Source organism: Patiria miniata, unplaced genomic scaffold (genome assembly GCF_015706575.1).
Source record: "Patiria miniata isolate m_02_andy unplaced genomic scaffold, ASM1570657v1 HiC_scaffold_20, whole genome shotgun sequence".
Lineage (NCBI taxonomy): Eukaryota > Metazoa > Echinodermata > Asteroidea > Valvatida > Asterinidae > Patiria > Patiria miniata.
This window is the reverse complement of record NW_024037059.1, coordinates 7,205,205-7,223,675: the sequence shown is the minus strand read 5'-3', so window position 1 is coordinate 7,223,675 and position 18,471 is coordinate 7,205,205. Positions and strand designations below refer to the sequence as shown.

Genomic DNA, 18,471 nt, shown 5'->3' with positions numbered 1-18,471 from the left:
CAAAAGAAAATAAAAGAAACACCAATAAGTGATGCGAGAAACTTAATTTTGACAAGTTTTGTGACTACATTTACTTTTTAATTTATTTTTTAAAAGGATTGTGTACAATTTCACTCCTCTAATAAGGCAGCTTCAAAGACAAACAAAACACAATTTAATGTTCCTTTGTAGCAATGCCATAATGAAAACAAATCTTCCACAAATGAAGCTACGATTCCAATCCTGTCAATGCCTTATTCAATGATTTCATAAAAACCAAACGTAGTATTTTTTTCCATGATAAAAAGAAATACATGTACATGTTTTTGGTGATGGTTGTACTATGGTTAATTATTTTTGGTTAACTAAACGTAAGAACCTCAAGCTTGAATTCATATACATGCTTATCATAAGTAACCAAAACCTAGCTCACCCTTTAATTTAGCAATTTACATTTTCCATGCGTTCTGAAGAAAAAAAGTATGGGGGAAAAAACTTCACACAATTAGCAATTGTCAAATTATTTACAAGTTAAAATCAAACAAAAGGAACACCTACACATTTTTTTCAAACAATAATTTCTCAGATTTGCCCAGGAAACTGCAATTATGAACTATTTACAATCTATTCCTTCACCAAAATAAGTTTTAGAATTAGTTTAGAATATCAGAACCAGGTTTGAATTTTGTGGAAGTTCTCAACTCAACAGTGCTTCTAGTGGCATTTAGAGTGCCTGGCTAGATGCAGCAGAGTACCAGTCACAAACAACACATACCACATTACATTTTGGCTGGTAATTAATCCATTCTTTTCTGTGCTTAACAATCCCATAAAAATGCTTCCTGGTCAACACTGAATAGATAAGCTCTCTGTAATGTAGTATTTACTTTAATTCTTAAATAAAACCTGAAATAAATGTACAATTTTCATTTTCCAGCACTTAACACTTTTCCCAGTTCATATCCCAATGTAGATTAAAACAACCATATATTCCTCCCTCAATAGGTGAACATAAATTTTAAAAATCAACGTCATAAATCATTTACAGTAACATTATTACAAAGTTTTTAAAGTTCAATCAAATCTGTGAATAACTCAGTTAACACCTGCCTCCACTAGATCTAGAACCTTTACCTGTAAAACCTGAATTGAAAATCAAAATCAGAATATTTTTGTAGTACTGTGAAATGCACTCTGTCTACTTTCAGATTTTATTGATACATTACAGGAATCAGCGAATATAATACAACAGTAGTAAGCAACAACTATTTTTGCACGAGCAATCAAACCTTGCCTATAAACTTGAATCTATTAAAATGCCAATCGTAGGCAACAAGTTTATTTGTTGAGAGTCAAAAGCCATGCCTATAAAGGACAAAGTACACTCACTGTGATGAACATTTGATTGACAACATGCATAGACTTTGTATGCAAGCAACTTTCCTTCCTAAAATCTTTGACTTGATCAAACTGTGAGCGCAATATGTTTACCATGTTGTGCTTACAGCACTAACACAGAATTTCTGCGCTTGCCCTGTAAGCTACAGAATGCATGGATGATGTTTACTGTATGGAATATCCAAACTGTATCTACCATGAAAACCAGTGGTCTCCCCCAACTTGTGCACTGGGTCCACAGTTCATGCAGATTCTTTCAAAGTACATATCTGACATTAGGCCTTATGGACAAAGTACCAGAAGAAAATATGCTATGAAAGCAGACCTGCAAATCAATTTTAAAAAAATTACTTGCAGTACAACAAAACCATTCCATCTGAATATGGTCGATAAAAACTAAGTTGGGTAAACTTGCTTGCTGTATGTAAATTTTACACCATTACACTAATAAAAATTTTAAGTGTTGAGCTTTTTACTTTATACAAACAATATTTACATTTATCACTAAGCTACCCCTTAACCATAAATATGGTGTTAAAAATAGGTATTTTAACATTTTGAAATGATTGTGAAAATTGACTGCTAAAAGGTCAACATGTTTGAGCCTTCACTCTAATCACACAAAATGATTCTGTCTAATTCGTTAGTAAGTTCAGTAAACCATAATATGTACATACCAAATTTGCATATTGAACAGAAATACTTTTTCGATTTGAACTTTAAAGAAAATGTTTATGTACACAGGAATAAAGCTGAAGGTGACACAAACCCGTCAAAGCAAAACCAAAAATTTTAATTAGAGGGCCAAGAGGGTCTCAGACACTATTGACAAGTTTTTGAAAAATTTTCCAAGAGGTTTTTAAATTCCAGAACCAAGTTTACTGATGGGTAGACGTTTGTTTCTTTAGGTGGGTGTAGATCTGTGATGTCTTGTTCTCCAAAGATGAAGTTTACTTGCCCAGCCATTTTGCGATTGACCTCTGTGAAAGTTGAACATAAAAAGACACAAATGAATAAGAAATGAATTACACATAACAAACATCCATCACTATGAAGGATCCTTGTTCACATTTTCCATGTTCAAACCTTTCTCGAAAAGTAAGTCTCACAAAAGATAGATTGCTGGGGATACCCCTGTGGTTTGAAATTCCTCCAAAATTCATCTTCTTGGAGGGATATACACCTACCCTTTTGGATTTTTTGCTTGGGGTGGCTCCAGGCGTGGCTGCCTGCACCTTGGGGCTGTTGGTGGCCTTCTTGGCTAGGGAGGCCCGGTTGGGTCGCCGCTTGACCTGGGGCTTCGGGGAGAACCCGATACTGAATGCCATACTCTCCCGACGATTCTCACTCTCCTGTTTTGACAAAACATGGTTTTTGTTAATCAGTCAAAATCCTGAATAACCACTAGTGTTTAAAATGAGCAAAAGATGAGATGCAAATGCAAAAGTCAGACAAATCTACTCCATTATTTTTTTTCAATCCTTGTCTACGAATTTCTTGTGTGTTTGTAACTGTGTCTATGTGACTATGGCTCTAGGAAAATTCTGCTTATGTTTAAATGTTAAGGCCACGTCATACCCAGTGCAAAAGCAAAAGCAGATGCGAATTTGTGACATCATGGCAAGTTTTTCGCAATGCAAATTAGCATAAGGTGAACACATTTCATGGCAAATTTTGCAGCAAACTTTTCATGACGTAAAATTTGGCTTCACATTCACGTTACTGTGAAGTATATACCATACTTTTAGCTGTCTATTTTTTATAATCTGAACCACTTGTTGAGCAGTTAGCTCTGTTCAGCTAGGACCTACCTGCAGTGCTTTGACTGCTGGTGCCTTGGCTGCTGCTGCTTGTTTCTGGCTCTTGTTTGACTTAGTACTGGCCCTGAGAATGCCGGACCTATGGAATCTGCTGCTGCTGCTTGTGTTGCTGCTGTTGCTGTTTATGCTGGTGGTGCTGTTTACGCTGGTTGTGCTGGTGCTGTGTTTACTTGATGCTCTAACAGTACTCTGAAAAATTACAGCCATTCATAAAATTTCATTAATGTGAAATTTACATGTTTTCAGGAAAGTCTCTAAGTGTCTCAGTGAAGTCATTTCAGATGCCAGAATCTTAAAAATGCTCATAAGTCCATAAAAAAAAAAAAAGCACAGATTGACCAAAATCTAACCTAAAACCTGAAATATTAATACAAGCAATCCTCAGTACAGAATATATGCTGTATGAATATAAAACACGTATTCACAATGCATCATTGGAAAGTCGACTGTGCAAATGTTACCAACTCGTTTTTATTTAGTGCAAAGCCCCAATGGAAAACTGACCACTTCAAATTAACACTTTGAAGTACCCTTTATGAAGAACCCCTTTCAACATTTGATCAATTACAGCATTATGTAATGTCTATGACAGCGCTTTTAGGAAGTCAGTGAATAAACCTGGAAATGTATGTTTCAAATCTTATACATCCATCATCTAGTAATGGTCAAGGAGATTACAGACTAGGAGTTTTGGATCATTTCTCGGAATCACTAGTTAGATAACACTGGCTCTGTCATGGACAATACACATAACACTTCCTGTCGTAACCCTAGAATTGCCCATTTAGTGGCCAAGGCATTCTTGCCAAATGAAAGCTTCTGATTTTGAACGGACAAGCCATCATTTCTGGAGTGATATCTGTTTAGAGTGGCCTTCAATGAAAAGTCTGCAAAGTTTTTTTTTGCTGCATTCTGGAGACACTGGCCATACCTTGCTCTGCAGGGTTGTACTGCTGGGACCTGCTGTTGCTACAGTCTTGATGTTCTGCATTGACACCGAGCGTTTGGCTTCCGGAGGGGGAGGTGGGGGCATGGCGTGGTAGGAGTTGGAGGTACTCATCTGTTTTTGAGATGTATGAAACAGTGAGACAGTGACAGAAATATTTGAAAAACATGTTCCATAATTTGTTTTGACATGTTAAGCCTCATAACTTTTGCTTTTGCATTCAATTTTGTGTGAAGTGTAAACTGGTTTGCATGACTGCTGTTACCACTTGCCAGAATAAGTCTGAGGTCCCCCATGCATAAAAATGTTTCCCTCTATTTATTCCAACATTTTCATCAACTTTTAACGATCAAAGACAATTACCAGCAATATCCGATACCGTCGCACCTTGACTAAACTCCCCAAAGATAGAATTAATTATTTATTTGTGACTCTGCTTTCACTTGTATATGTGGTATCACAGTTATAAACTTCAAAAGAATGTGTAGAGTTATGATTGACTTGTGCATGTGATCGCCTTGTGATTTGATTAAAACTGTCCAACATTGAAAAGAGTAAACTACAGACCTTGGCAGGCACGCTAGTTTGCGGGAGGTCCAGATCTCCGCTCTTTCGTTTGCGCATGCCACGGGTCACAGGCCCTTCCCCGGTCTCTTCCAACGAGGCTCCAACTTTCAACCCGTCCTCTGTGATCTCTTTGGGTGCCCGGGTCTGCGTCTCCACCGGGTAGGAAGTCTGGAGGTGGGGGCGGCACAGGGTGTTGCGGCGCTGGAGTTCTGCCAGGCGGTCCCAGTCAAAAGCCTCAGGCTCCTCTTCACAAGCACCCACAAGACAGAAACCGGCGCGGCCTGTTTAAGGATCAAAAGCAAAATAAGGAATAACCCTCTCAGTACAACAGGCAGAGTTGTATTTGAGTCAATCACAAGTCAATTCATAAATCAGGTCACAAGTAACAGAGGACGAGCAAAGAAAAAGGAATGTCTTTGTCACAGCTCATTTGAATAGCTTGTCATTTACTGACTCGACTTGTGAGACTAGATGACTTGTGATGGGCTTGTGGAGACTTGTGACTAACTCATTTACAACTGTAGTCTGTCAACCAACAACTTAAGTCAAACTCGTGTTGTTACCACATGCAACTTTATGGCCAAGTCACACGAGGCAGTTTTCACAAGCAACTTGGAGGAAACTGAAGGACTGCAAACTAAATTACTTTCAGATAAAACAAGAAACCTGTCCATCAAGTTGCGAACAATTCCATTTTTATTTTGTACCTGTTGTCCTGCGGCTGATCTTGGACTGTCTCATGGATGCCCGGAGTGATCGTGTCTTGAAGTGATCAGTGCTGAGCTCATCAATGGTCTGCGAGACCTTCTCGGGGAGGTTATCCCCCACTGTGGAGTTGCTAGCCCTGGACAGGGACAAGGAGCCTAAATGGCTGAGATTCAGGGTGTCTGACATGTTGCTGGCCGTGGAGAGATGGAACTGGCTGTTGGAGGCCAAGGAGTTCTGGCTAGCCGATAGCTGGCTGGTTAAGAGTGAGTCCCGGTATGTTGACTGCTGGGTTGGGGTGGGCTGACTAGTAGATAGGGAACTGTTGCTGCTGGTGCTCTGACGACTGTGTAACTCTATGGTGTACTTGCCTGAAAATGCAATAGTCACATTTTTAAGTCTGGATGTACAAGAGTACAAACTTCATGCACAAAATCACACTTAATAATGACCAAGATTGAGCTAAACAATACTAAATAATAACAGGGACTAGAAAACAATTCACTTACATTGGGACTTGGAACTCCCCGTGGATCGGCCGCTCATGGTTGATGAATTAGAAACAATGCTGGCCCTGGATCCGGCTTCTAGCTCAGCTAGGTTTAGCTCCCCGTCATCCAAGCTGTCAATACTGTGCATGCTCATGTCTGCCGGTAGGGGGTCCGCCATGGGTGGAGGGACACTCCCCCGCCCTGCCTCTAGCAGTCGTCTAGTGTGGTCAAGCTGGGAGGGGGAAGGATTTTCACTTTCAGTTTCTCTGACTCTTGGCAAGTTTGCATGAACCTATGGCACATTCTGGAGTGCGTTTTGGCATTCATCATCAAACAACTGGTTCAGTGGTTTGTTATTGGTTTATCTTTTTTTTCTTTTTTTAAATTTTCTTTATTTAAATTTTTAAAATGTGACAATTGCAGATTTGTTGCCAAAACATTCAACCAATGGCAAACAACCAAACCAGTTTTTGGTTATGACTGTTAGATCCTTTGTCTCAATAGAAGTCTATGTCCTGCTTTAGGAAAATCAAATACTATTAAGGGAGACGAAAGATTTGAGTCTCCTTCATTGGTTTGGAATATCAAAGGCTTGTCAATGACTCTGAATATAGGAATGAATCCGAAGCTGGTGGTCAAGTTTTGGAAAATGGCCACTGAAACTTGGCAAACAAGACATTGTTTTTAATAGTTGAGTTCATCACAAGTCTGGTCACAAGTTAATTACAAGTCCAGTCACAAGTCGATCACAAGTCTAATAAGAATTAACAAGTCTGGTCACAACTAAAAAGGAATGAACATTAACACAGGACAGCCTTTTGACACAGCTCATTTGAATAGCTTATTACTTGACTTAGGAATGGAATCACCGGATGACTTGTGATGGACACATGAGGACTTGCCAGGACTTGTGATAGACTTGACTACAACGTTGAAACAATGTGGGACTGCCTACCTCCTCCTGCAGGATCTGCAACTCCTTCAGGGAGCTGTCCTTCTCAAATCTCATCTGAGCCTCCAGGGATGCCAACTGCTCCGTCCTGCTGGCAATCTCTCGCTTGAACGCGACACTGTCTTCTTGATGCAAGCTGGGGATTTGGACATTAGAAGTGCATCATACATTGAAATACAATGGTGGAGCATTGAATGATGTGATGGTTTGAACCTTCACTGACACAAGTTTAGTTAAATGAAGAACAAAAACTGATACTCCAGTTGACATCTGCCAGTTGTAAACTTCTATCCAAGTTCCAACCAAGCATTGATTATTGCATCCCAGATTTGAAATGGCCAGCCAATCCTGGCAAGCTCGGTGGTTGAGTGGTAAAAACATCTCCAATGATAAACAGGAGGTCAGGGGTTCAAGTCCCACACCCGGCAAGCTTGAGAATTTATTTGTCACAAGCTCCCATACAGCTCTGAATATACAATCCTAAATCATGTCAGCGAAGGGCAAAATCAAACATTTTGTGATTGCGAACAAAATGTTAACTACATTGTATTTGACAATGTTAAATATTCAGAAATGTAATGCTCAAATAGCTGTGAGAACCAAGGAAAAAACACTGAGGAAAAAAACTCCACAGATTGAGCAACTTCTGAATGAACACAAGAAATGCATAAATATCAAAGGACAAGTGTTTTGCTCTTCAAAAGTCTGTCAGAATTTGTCTCTATAAAGTTACATGGAAAGAATGGGTGCTTAAGTTCTAAAGGTTTTATTTTTGGTTAAGCATATTTACCGTTTCTGGTTTTCCAATTCCAGTTGCAACTTGCTGACCATCTTTTGGTTTGTTTCTGCTTTATTCTGGAGCTTCATCATACCTCCGTTCAGCTGTTCTCTAGTGGATTCCAACTCAGCTGCCTGTGTCTTTATGGTATGTTCCAGACTAGTGATGACTTCTTGTTGACTCAAAACCTGTTTTGAGACCTCGGTAGTCAGCCTTTCTTCAGTTGATCTCAAGCCCTTGATTGTCATTTGCAGTTCCTGATTTGCTGTGGCCTGCTGTTCATATTGGCCGGCAAATTGCTTGGCCTCTTCCTGTAGTTGCATAATTGTGGCTTCTAAGCTTGCAATGGTCTGTGCTTGATGCTGAGACTGTACGCGAGCATCCAAAACTTCCTGTTTGAGACTCATCTCCGTCTTGTTCAAGGCATCAATTCTTAGCCTAAACTCTTGAAGTTTCTGCTCTGAATCTGCATTCATTTCCGAGTTCTGTTGAAAGTGCTTCCTTGTGGATGAGGCCCATTCTTCCTCCAGGTTTTGCTTGCTCTCTTTGAGGCCAGCGATGATCTCTTCCTGCTGCTGAGCATGAAGACAAGCCATTGAGACCTCTTGGGACAGTTTCCCTTCAGAGTTCTTCAGACATGTGCTTGTTTCTTTTAAGCTTTTGATTGTCTCAAAGCTCTGCATCAGCTGGTTTTTAGTTGACTCCAACTCATCTGCCTGTGCCTTCATGGTATTCTCCAGATTAGCAATGACTTCCTGTTGCTTGTTGGAAACCTGTTTGGCCATTGAGACTTCTGAAGTACGAGTTTCTTCTGTTGACCTCAGACCCTTGATTGTCTCTTGCAGCTCCTGAACCTCTACAGCCTGCTGCTCATACTGCCTGGCTACTGATTCAGCATCTTGCTCTAGTTTTGTGTTTGTTGTTTCTAGGCTCACAATGGTCTCTACATGATACTGAGCCTTTGTGCGAGCATCCAAGACTTCATTTTTATGCTGTTTTTCAGCCTCGCTCAAGGTATTGATTCTACTAATGAACTCCTGTATTTTCTGCTCTGCAGCGACATTAATTTCCATGTAATTTTCAACCTGCTTCCTGGCAGAAGCCAATTCTTCCTCTAGAGTCTTCTTGCTCTGTTCAAGACTAGAAATGATCGCCTCCTGATGCTGAGCATAAAGACGAGCAGATGAGACTTCTTGAGACAGGTTCCCTTCGGAGTTCTTCAGACCAAGGCCTGTCTTCCTCAAGCTTTCAATTGTCTGCTGCGATTGCTGAAGGGTCTCAAAACTCTGCTTCAGCTGTTGTCTAGTGGATTGCAATTCATCTGCCTGTCTCTTTGTGCTGTTCTCGAAATTAGTGATGACTTCCTGTTGTTGACTCGAAACCTGTTCGGCCATCATTACTTCTTTAGTGAGCCTTGCTTCTGTTGTTTGCAGTTCTTGTATTGTTGTGGACTGTTCCTCATATTTCCTGGCAACTGTTTTTGCATCTTCCTCTAGTTTCATCTTTGCCGCCTCTAGGGCCACAATGGTCTCGGAGTGACGCTGAGCTTCTGCACAAACATCCGAGACTTCTTTATTGAGCCTCTCTCCCGTACACCTCAGACTCTTGATCATGGCTTGTAGCTCCTGAACTGTTGTAGACTGATCATCATATTGGTCAGCAACTGACTTGGCATCTTCCTCTAGCTTCATCTTTGCTGCCTCTAGGCTCGCAATGGTTTCTGAATGACGCTGAGCTTCTGAACGCGCATTCGAGACTTCTTTGTTGAGACTCTCTTCTTTTGACCTCAGACTCTTGATAACTGCTTGCAGGTCCTTAACTGTTGTAGATTGCTCAGCATATTGATCAGCAACTGATTGGGCATCTTCCTCTAGTTTCATTTTTGCTGCCTCTAGGCCCAAAATGGTCTCTGAATGACGCTGAGCTTCTGAACGCGCATCCGAGACTTCTTTGTTGAGACTCTCTTCTTTTGACCTCAGACTCTTGATAACTGCTTGCAGGTCCTTAACTGTTGTAGATTGCTCAGCATATTGATCAGCAACTGATTTGGCATCTTCCTCTAGTTTCATTTTTGCTGCCTCTAGGCCCACAATGGTCTCTGAGTGACGTTGAGCTTCTGAATGAGCATCCAAGACTTCTTTGGTGAGCCTCGCTTCTGTAGACCTCAGACTCTTGATCTTTGCTTGTAGCACCTCAACTGTTGAAGATTTTTCAGTATATTGGTCAGCAACTGACATGGCATCTTCCTCTAGCTTCATCTTTTCTGCTTTAAGGCTCACAATACTTTCTGCATGCCGCTGAACTTCGGAATGAGCGTTCAAGACTTCTTGGGTGAGCTTCTCTTCTGTGGACCTCAGATTCTTGATCACTGCAATTAATTCCTGAGCCTGCTGCTCATGTTGCTCAGCAGATGACTTTGCATCCTCCTCCAGTTTCATCTTTGAATTTTCTAAGCTTGCAATGGTTTCTTCATGACACTGAGCTTCTGCACGAGCATCCAAGAGTTCCTGAGTGAGGTTTTTCTCGGCATCACCCAAGGTATCCATTTTTTTGATGAACTCTTGAATTTTCTGTTCTGCAGTGGCGTTTGTCTCCACATAATGTTGAATCTGCTCCTTCAAGCTTTCAACCGTCTGCTGTGATAGGTGAAGTGTCTCACAGCTCTGCTTCAGCTGTATTCTAGTGGATTCTAACTCATCTGTCTGTGTCTTGGAAGCATTCTCCAGGCTAGCAATGACTTTCTGTTGTTGACTAGACATCTGTTTGGCCGTTGAGACTTCTGTAGTTAACTTTTCTTCTGTGGACTTCAGCTCCTGGATCCTAGCTTGCAATTGCTGAACCTGCTGCTGAAGTTGCTCTGCTGTTGATTTGGCCTCTTCTTCTAGTTTCATCTTTGCAGTTTCTAGGCTTGTGATGGTCTCTCTTTGGCGCTGCCCCTGTGTGCGAACTTCCAAGATCTCCTGTTTGAGAATTTTCTCAGTATTGCTCAACGAATGAATTCTTAGGCTGAGCTCTTGAATTTTCTGTTCTGCACTGGCATTATTGGCTGTCTGGATGTGCAATTCATTCTGAAGGCTGTTGAGTTTTGAAGTTGCAGACTTTTCCAATTCTTCAAAGCGCTAAGTGATTAAAAAATAACGAAACAAAGCTATCGATAAGGTATCAGAACAACAAACAGATGCTATTACACCAATAATACTTACACGCCTTACGATGCAAGTACACCTCTCAAAACCGTTAACCAAAGAATATTCCACTTTAAACGAAATCCAAAACTGAATCTGTAAGGTTCAACTGACCTTGTTCCCCTCTTCTCTTGCCGTGTTGACTTGTGCTATCAGTGTCTTTTGATCTGTAAACATTTAAAATGGAAATTGAAAGCAATTCATGACAAAGAGTCAAAGAGTCTTTCAAGAGTCAGATAACGTAATGGTATAGATTTTGAAGCATCTGGAAGGTTTCCAGTTAAAAAAAGACAAGAATCAACTCACATTCAATTTTTGTTGCTTGAAACGATTCTTCCATCTGCTTCATCTGAAAAAAACAAAAACGAGTTGATGATATTGTAACAGTCAAAATGGCACACTTCCTCATTAAAATTGTCAGTGTTTCTCAATAGTTAAACATGATCAGTTTTTCTCACAAAGCATTGACTTTGTGGTATAAGATTTGTTGTGAGTAGAATTGCAAAGCTGGTATATTTAACAATCCATTGATCATGAGTCAAAAGCCCTAACCACTAAGTCGCCCACAACGACTATCACAGACTCTTTTATCTGATCACAGAATGCTGACAAGACATTTTTGCCCTACCTCTTCCTTTGCTTCGTTTAGCTGGTCAAGGACCTCACCCAGGCGACGTTCAGGGATAATATTCAGGCTTTCTCCACTGTTGGTATTCACTGCAAATGAAATACTGGCATTGTTACAAAGTTGTCGGCTGCATAGATGGGGTCCATGTCATGTTAAACACCCAAAGCGGGTAAATGGTTTTTCCCCTAAGATGTACAGAAAGCCGTGGCCAATGACTCCTGAGGGATACGAAAACTCATGGGTCATAAACAAAAACATTTTTTTGTTTTGGTTGTTCCATTTTCTAAAACAAGTCTGTAAATAAACTCCAGGTCAGCAGAACTTGTCTGCTATAGTTTGCACAAGTTTTCTGCTAGCCATCATTAACCCCTCGTTCCCAATGCATTTTCGAAAGTGAACTTTCCCGAAAGCTCCATAGTGCAGGATGCAAATGACATGATCTTTTTCCTTCAACTTTTATAGGTATCAAGCCTCATGTGAAGCTATAGTGTCCTTGTTTTTCAAGTCAAGCACGGCCATAACTTTGTTACCAGACTAGTTTTTCGTCAGCTCGATCAATATTTTAAGTTTCTCTCTCACCAAGTTGCTGCTCTTCTAGTTCCTGGATCTTTTGCTTGTGTTCCGCGGTCAACTCTCTCTGCTGAACAAGCATGGCTTGGATCTCTTCATTGGTTGTGGCCAGCAGTTTGAGCTGCTTCCGCTGCTGGGATTCCGTGTCCTGGAGCTCTCGAAACCGTTGTAGACTCTCTGACAACTGGGCCCTTTGACGTTCGTTTTCCGTCCTCAAGCTGGTGAAGTTGCGCACCTGAGACATTATTGCATTTTAAATGTTAAATGGATGCCTCAAAGAGAATCGATGTGTAAAGGATTTTGCAGTAGCACTCAGGGGTGAGATTGGAAGGAAAAAGGAAAAATCCACCAAATAATCGGCAGAAGGTTTGAAAGGCGCCAAGGCCCCAAGATCAATGTTTTAGAAGCACATACACCTTCATTGTAAAACCTCGGGAATTCCAGACTTCAAGAGAGATTTTTAAAAATCCTGACAAAAAATCCTGAAAAATCTCAATCTACAACCTTGAACACTTGGTACCATTTTCGCAGCTAAGCGCAAAATGGCTTAGTGCAAACAAATCGAAATCAATCAGTAGCTTAGAATTGGTATTAAGCTGATATAGATAATTGAAAGGGAGATATTGTTTGACCGTGTCCAACTGCATGGGATTAGGGTTCAGTAACATCAAGTACAAGGTCACTCACTTTAGCCTCCAGGTCATTGTTCTCGTTCAGTAAGTTTTGCACCTGCCTCTCCAGGTGTGAGTTGGCAGATCGCATGGACTCCAGCTCAGCTAGTCTCCTCTCTAATCTGTTACACAAATTTAAAATATAGTAGTAATGCGGTGATTATATAGCAGATTTTGTGACTTGCTTAATTTCTGTTCCTTGTGGTGTCTCTTCATTCTTGGGCGAGACACTTTACAATTGCCTCTCTCCACACAGGAATATCAATGGGTACGCTTTGAGAGATTCATATCACTGTTGTTGAAAGAAAATGCTTTGATCGATTACAAGTTCATCACAAGTCCTGCAACAAATAAATCACAATCCACAAGTCGGGACACAATTAACAAGGGATTAGCAATACAATAGGAAGGCCATTATAATGGCTCACTTAAAAAGCTTTTCCATCAACTTAGGTCTGTTGTGATGAATTTGTGATGGAATTTAGAGGACTTATGATCCATCACAAGTGCGTTGACTACAACACTAAATAAAGCCCTGTTAGAAACGTTTGTGTATAATTTTCTTTTTTGGGGAGGGGGCAATGGGAAGGTAAATGGTATGTGTACCTGTCCACGCGTGCTTGGCTCAGTTTCAGTTGGTCATTTGCAGAGCGCATGCTATCCACATCGGCACATAGTTTCCTCAAGTTGACTACCTGCTGTTTCAATTCATTCACTTTAGCCTCTGTGGAGAAGACACGTTAGAATCAAATTACATGTGTATTTAACTCTGTAAAAGTATGGGAAAATCAAGGATCCGACTCATCCGCCTAAGTAACATTGGTATCAATTTTTTGTCTATCAATATGGAAATTTGTATTACCATAAACAAAATCATTACCTTAGAACAGGTGATACAAAGGCTTAAGAATGGAGATAATGGGACACAAAGATGCAATCCTAGGATTCAGTTACAATGTTACCAGTTTAGGGGCCCTACCATTATCAGTTAATGCCCACATTTGAATGAAACAATCAAATAAGCATAATTAAAGGAATGCAAGTTTTTTCCTCACCATTTTCACCAATGACTTTGTTCTTCTCAAGGATTTCCTGCTCTTTATCTGAGCGCATTGCCTTCTCGTTTGCGATTTCTATCTCCAGTTTTCGGACCTTGTTGTAGTGGGCCTTACGATCTCTCATCTGGAATGTGGGCAAAATAAGCATAACAAGACCTTGCAAAAGACTTGAAAACAAAACTCAAGTAAGCATCTGTGCAACAAACGTGACTTATGGAGTTGTTTTTTCTGTAATCTGTGATCTATCAGTTTTAAATTGATTGCTTTTACCTTGCTGACCATGTTGGGAGTGTTGAACAGGGCCTTTACGGGGGAATATCCAAATGAGGTTGGCGCTTTGCTGCCTGGTACCAGTGGAGTGATAGGCTCAACTGGAGAGGATGTACACACGTCTTCATTCACTGGAAAAAATTGACAACAATAAAAGTTCTTCTTTTTCAGTGAACATTATTTACTATATATATGCATACAACACAAAACATAGTGACTTCACATGATTCACTGACTTGTGACTGACTTGTGACCGACTTGTGATTGACTTTGATTTGACTTACGACCAACTTGTGAATTGGCTGGTGATTGACATTGTATTTGTCTTGTGATCACACTATCGATTTTGATTTGTGACTGACTTGTGACCGACTTCTGACTACATTTCTTGGGAACTTTTACAAGAATAAAATAAAGACAGGTCAGTAAAACATTGTGTTCATCTTACACTTTTTGTACAGAATGCTTGCAAAGTTAGTCTGAAGAACGTCGCCACTCCCCCGGGCCACGATGACTTCCATGATCTCCTTCAGGTGGGTTTGAACCACCATGTCTAGCTTGGTGATCATGTCCACGAAGAAGTCCACCTTGGGGCCCTGGACAGAGGCACAGAGCATTAGGGCAGCCACCTTGGCTAGCTCACCAACATCTGCTCGCTGGAGGATCTTGGTGTGGTCAACGTGATGCTGGAGCGATATCCCATAGAAATCTGAAAAGAGGGGAGGGTTGAATCACAAAAGTTGTAGGTGCATGTGTCACTCAATGACAGATGTTTCAAACACAAGCTGTGGTGCAATTTATAATACCACATGATTGTACACACACGGAAAGGTTTCTAGGGACCCTATAAGGAAAATGTCATTAATGATATACTCGGCACCCTCCGGGTACAATGCATCAGATTTGAATCACATGGTATTCATTTTATTAGTTGAAACAAACTTTATATTGATTAAAAGCCTGTCAGTTTCCGAAAGTAATTTATTTGATGATTCGATCATTTTTGCAAAGTTTGATTCAAATAATTTTACAACAGAACGTAAAATATTTTCCAAAAATTACAGTTATACATAATACTTAGAGCAAAATAATTTTGTATAGAATTTAAATTTATTCATGATGCCTGTATCTTCTTTTCTGTACACTGCAGTGTTTGATTTAAAGCTAAAATTCAGTATCACAAGAGAGGTGAGGGATTGTTGTTGACATTGTTCTCTTTTCACTGAAGTCATCAGCTTTAGATGTCTGTCAACAGCCTATATCTTACCTTCAAGAAAGGAACATATGAGCCGGAATCGCTGCATGGGTAGCTCACAGAACTGGGTTCCCCTGTCACCATTGCTGGCAAAATAGGACCAAAGTAAACTTTACTTGATACGTTCAGTTTAATAGTGGGTTTTACCCTTCACCAACATAATTTTTAACCATTGCAAGTTGAGAGGTCAAGGTCAAGTGACATCTGGACTCGTAAGCAGGAGGTCATGGGTTCAAGTCCCACCCGAGTAAGCTTGTGAATTTTTCTCACAATCTCTTCGACAGCACAATGCTTTTAAACAATAAAATCAGTGACGGGCAAGACCAAATGTTAAAAGTTGAAATGAAGTAAGGCTGGGACTTTGTACATTGACATGTAAACCGATTCCTGACCAGTTTATTTTCACAAACTTGCACTGCTGAAACTGCTGAATTCAGCACAATTAAGGTAACCTCAAAACACAAGCACTGATTTCAATTCCTTGCAAATAAAACATTCATAATGATCAATATGAAAATAGATCTTGAAATTGTAGTTGCTATCTGTAACAACTATAATCTCAAAAATCAAGCGATGTTGCTTTTTAAAAACCAAAATATTAGAAACGTTTTGAGAGCACTTACATGATCTTGATAATGCCAATAAAGTGTGATCCATCTTGGAGCTGTTGAAGGGACTCCACACATGGGCCCACTCCAACAGAATTCACCTGTGCACAGGAAAATCAATCACGAAATAGGTCAGAAATGAAAAGATGTGTTACATGTATATTCAAATAACTCTTTCCAATCAAGATGCCATGCCATTAAATGTTTACACGTTTAAACGACAAAAATTCTAACTCCATTTACAAATTTTCCAAACATTTTAAAAGAAACCTGAATTATAAAAAAGGACCTATGTTCACGCGATGATAGCGATCTTCCTTTACATACATACTACAAATAATTAACAATTTTAATTAATCAAACCTATATAATTTACAAAACCTCAGAAACACTGCAGTACTTAAGTAGTTAAGTTTTACTTTTGAATGACAGCCCGTTATTTATTATGTCAATCATTGTTTATTTTTTATGTCAATCACGCCGATCTGCAGACATACCAGTAATGGGAGCACGTCAGCCTTCGTGAAATGGCTAAATGTTTAAACCTTTCTTAAACTTTTTGCTAAACGTTTAAAAATCACTTACCCAGTGAGCCAAGCTTTTCAATTTGCCGGCATCCATTATTCAGTGAAGTTCTGTGTACAAAACAAAAGTGGAAAACTATGAATTTGAAGAAATGTAGGTTAATTTTCAAAATTACTTTCTTGTTGTGTGTATAAACTCTACTGGGGGTCATTAACATTTTTGGAAGCATTCGCTAACAAACTCTGAAATGAACTGAAGAAAAAATAGAAATAATTGAAAATGCTGCAAAGCTTTGCAGCTAGAAGTGACCTGAAAGGTTGTTGTTCTTTTAACTTCTTTGCAGTTCCAATCCAAAAGGGAAAAATTCAAACAGGAAAAAAATTCTTTCTCATAAATTTCTATTTTTAGTTCAGTTCCGGCAAGTTCTGATGGGGAGCTTTCCGTTTTTTAAAACTTTTTATTGGGCTATCATTTGGTGGCTGTGTGACTACTAGATTAATTAATGGATGTAAAGTGACTACTCTGCTTTTTCAAAATATTGTTCGTTGGATACATTTTTGTAATTGTTCTTATCTGGCTTTAGAATATATTACTCGTAAACTGAATGGTCGTGGGCAATTCATTTTCATGTCAAACAGGAAAAATTTATAATAATTCGTAGGCCCAGGCCCTATTTAATTTTGACTAAAAAATTGACTGAATGTCAGAAAAAAATCATACTTTCTACACTATAGCCTAATTAATGACTTTCTCTCAGTCTCAGATTCAAAAAGTCTGATTTCAGACAAAAGGCTGGAAAAAATTGCACACCTGATTAAATTTATAATTGGTCATGTTGATTTGCTCTTTTAGAACTTCATTTTATAAAATGTTGATCCTGGGAATTTCAGACTTTCTTTTTTAATAACATGAATAATAAAAACAATCCTTAACCGCAAATTCGACTGAAATTAGAAATAAAAGGTGATCGCCCCATTTGCATTGGCAGCACGATGGACCATTCAAATAGTGCAGCATTATATAGAAAAAAATGAAGAAAAAAGAAACCACTCATGTTAGTTGGACTAAAGTTTAAGGGGCCTGCATAGGTCAAGTTTTAAGTTGAAGTTTAAAATAATAAAAACAAAAGAAAATGAAAACAAATTAAAAAGATACCTATGAAAGTATGAAAAATCTGACAGGGTTTTAAACTTTTAGGCTTAAGTTATAATATAACTGTCACAAATTGAAAGTCATCAGTGCAGTCACGTCTGTGATTTTGCACCTATTTTTTTGGTTTTCAACTGTTCCTTGCGGCTTGCTCTACTTTATGTTGTGTTTATGAACAGCACAGCAGTACAATCCGCATGATCCGGGCCGGCAGCTGTAACTCTGCTGAACTTTAATTCATGAACACACAACGCTTCCATGATTAATGTCTTTCAGTTCTGTCATTAATATAAAACATACAAACATAATTCATACAAACCATAGTCATCAGAAGATCGGAATCCAGCGAACGTGTTAAACTTGGAATTTCAATGGAAACGAGCGAGAGCTTGAGCAGTTGGAAAAGTTCTGGAAATCAAACGCAGCGCTAGAAATGACCTTCTCCTTCTCAGGACTAAAGTGGGCGCTTCGCGATCATTGGCCATAGTCTACACTATGCATAGTACGAGGTTGTTCTATAGCAAGCTGTGTGCATGACGGTTAAGCTTCTGGATTAGTCTTATTTCCAAACTTGTTTTCTGAGAGCATAATGACTCTTTATTAAATTCTACAAAAGTAAGCTTTATATTTCTTATTTAAACTTGTAATTGCATGTTTTTAAACCTATTATTAATCAAAATATTTCGAAATTAGCTAATAAATAACAACCTACTGAAAAAGATTAAATGAGGTTATTAAGAATTGCCACGTACGGCTTGAATCAAATGCATGCAGTTGAAAGTAAAGATGTTCTCAATTCATCAGTAAGTAAAAAATAAAGCCAAAAAGAAGGAAAGGAAAAGAGAAAGTAGAAATCAGAGAAAATATTGAATGTACTTTGTTTTTTATCAAAATATGTGTACTTCACTTATTTCAT

At 39.2% G+C, this 18,471-nt stretch overlaps 1 protein-coding gene across 1 annotated transcript; it reads right to left on the bottom strand.

Annotated features, from left to right (window-relative positions):
- Nucleotides 1–65: 65 nt before the first annotated feature.
- LOC119727291 (nuclear mitotic apparatus protein 1-like) lies at nucleotides 66–18,020 on the bottom strand. Its single transcript, XM_038199143.1, has 22 exons — nucleotides 17,875–18,020; nucleotides 16,467–16,516; nucleotides 15,897–15,982; nucleotides 15,286–15,359; nucleotides 14,467–14,727; nucleotides 14,019–14,149; nucleotides 13,746–13,872; nucleotides 13,297–13,414; nucleotides 12,707–12,812; nucleotides 12,029–12,254; nucleotides 11,450–11,538; nucleotides 11,128–11,170; nucleotides 10,936–10,988; nucleotides 7,649–10,755; nucleotides 6,862–6,994; nucleotides 5,925–6,138; nucleotides 5,418–5,786; nucleotides 4,711–4,991; nucleotides 4,129–4,257; nucleotides 3,189–3,386; nucleotides 2,565–2,729; nucleotides 66–2,357 (listed from the first exon to the last, which is right to left on the bottom strand). Exons 2-22 carry the CDS (start codon nucleotides 16,500–16,502, stop codon nucleotides 2,328–2,330), a joined length of 5,976 nt encoding a protein of 1,991 aa, XP_038055071.1. The 5' UTR covers nucleotides 16,503–16,516; nucleotides 17,875–18,020; the 3' UTR covers nucleotides 66–2,327.
- Between the last annotated feature and the right edge of the window lie 451 nt (nucleotides 18,021–18,471).

Excerpts from the sequence above, each read along its gene's own strand:
- LOC119727291 (XM_038199143.1), bottom strand. The coding sequence starts at position 16,502 with ATGGATGCCGGCAAATTGAAAAGCTTGGCTCACTGG. Across the intron at positions 12,255-12,706 it reads ACAATGACCTGGAGGCTAAA|GTGCGCAACTTCACCAGCTT; the intron begins GTGAGTGACCTT and ends ATAATGTCTCAG. Across the intron at positions 11,171-11,449 it reads TAAACGAAGCAAAGGAAGAG|ATGAAGCAGATGGAAGAATC; the intron begins GTAGGGCAAAAA and ends TGTTTTTTTCAG.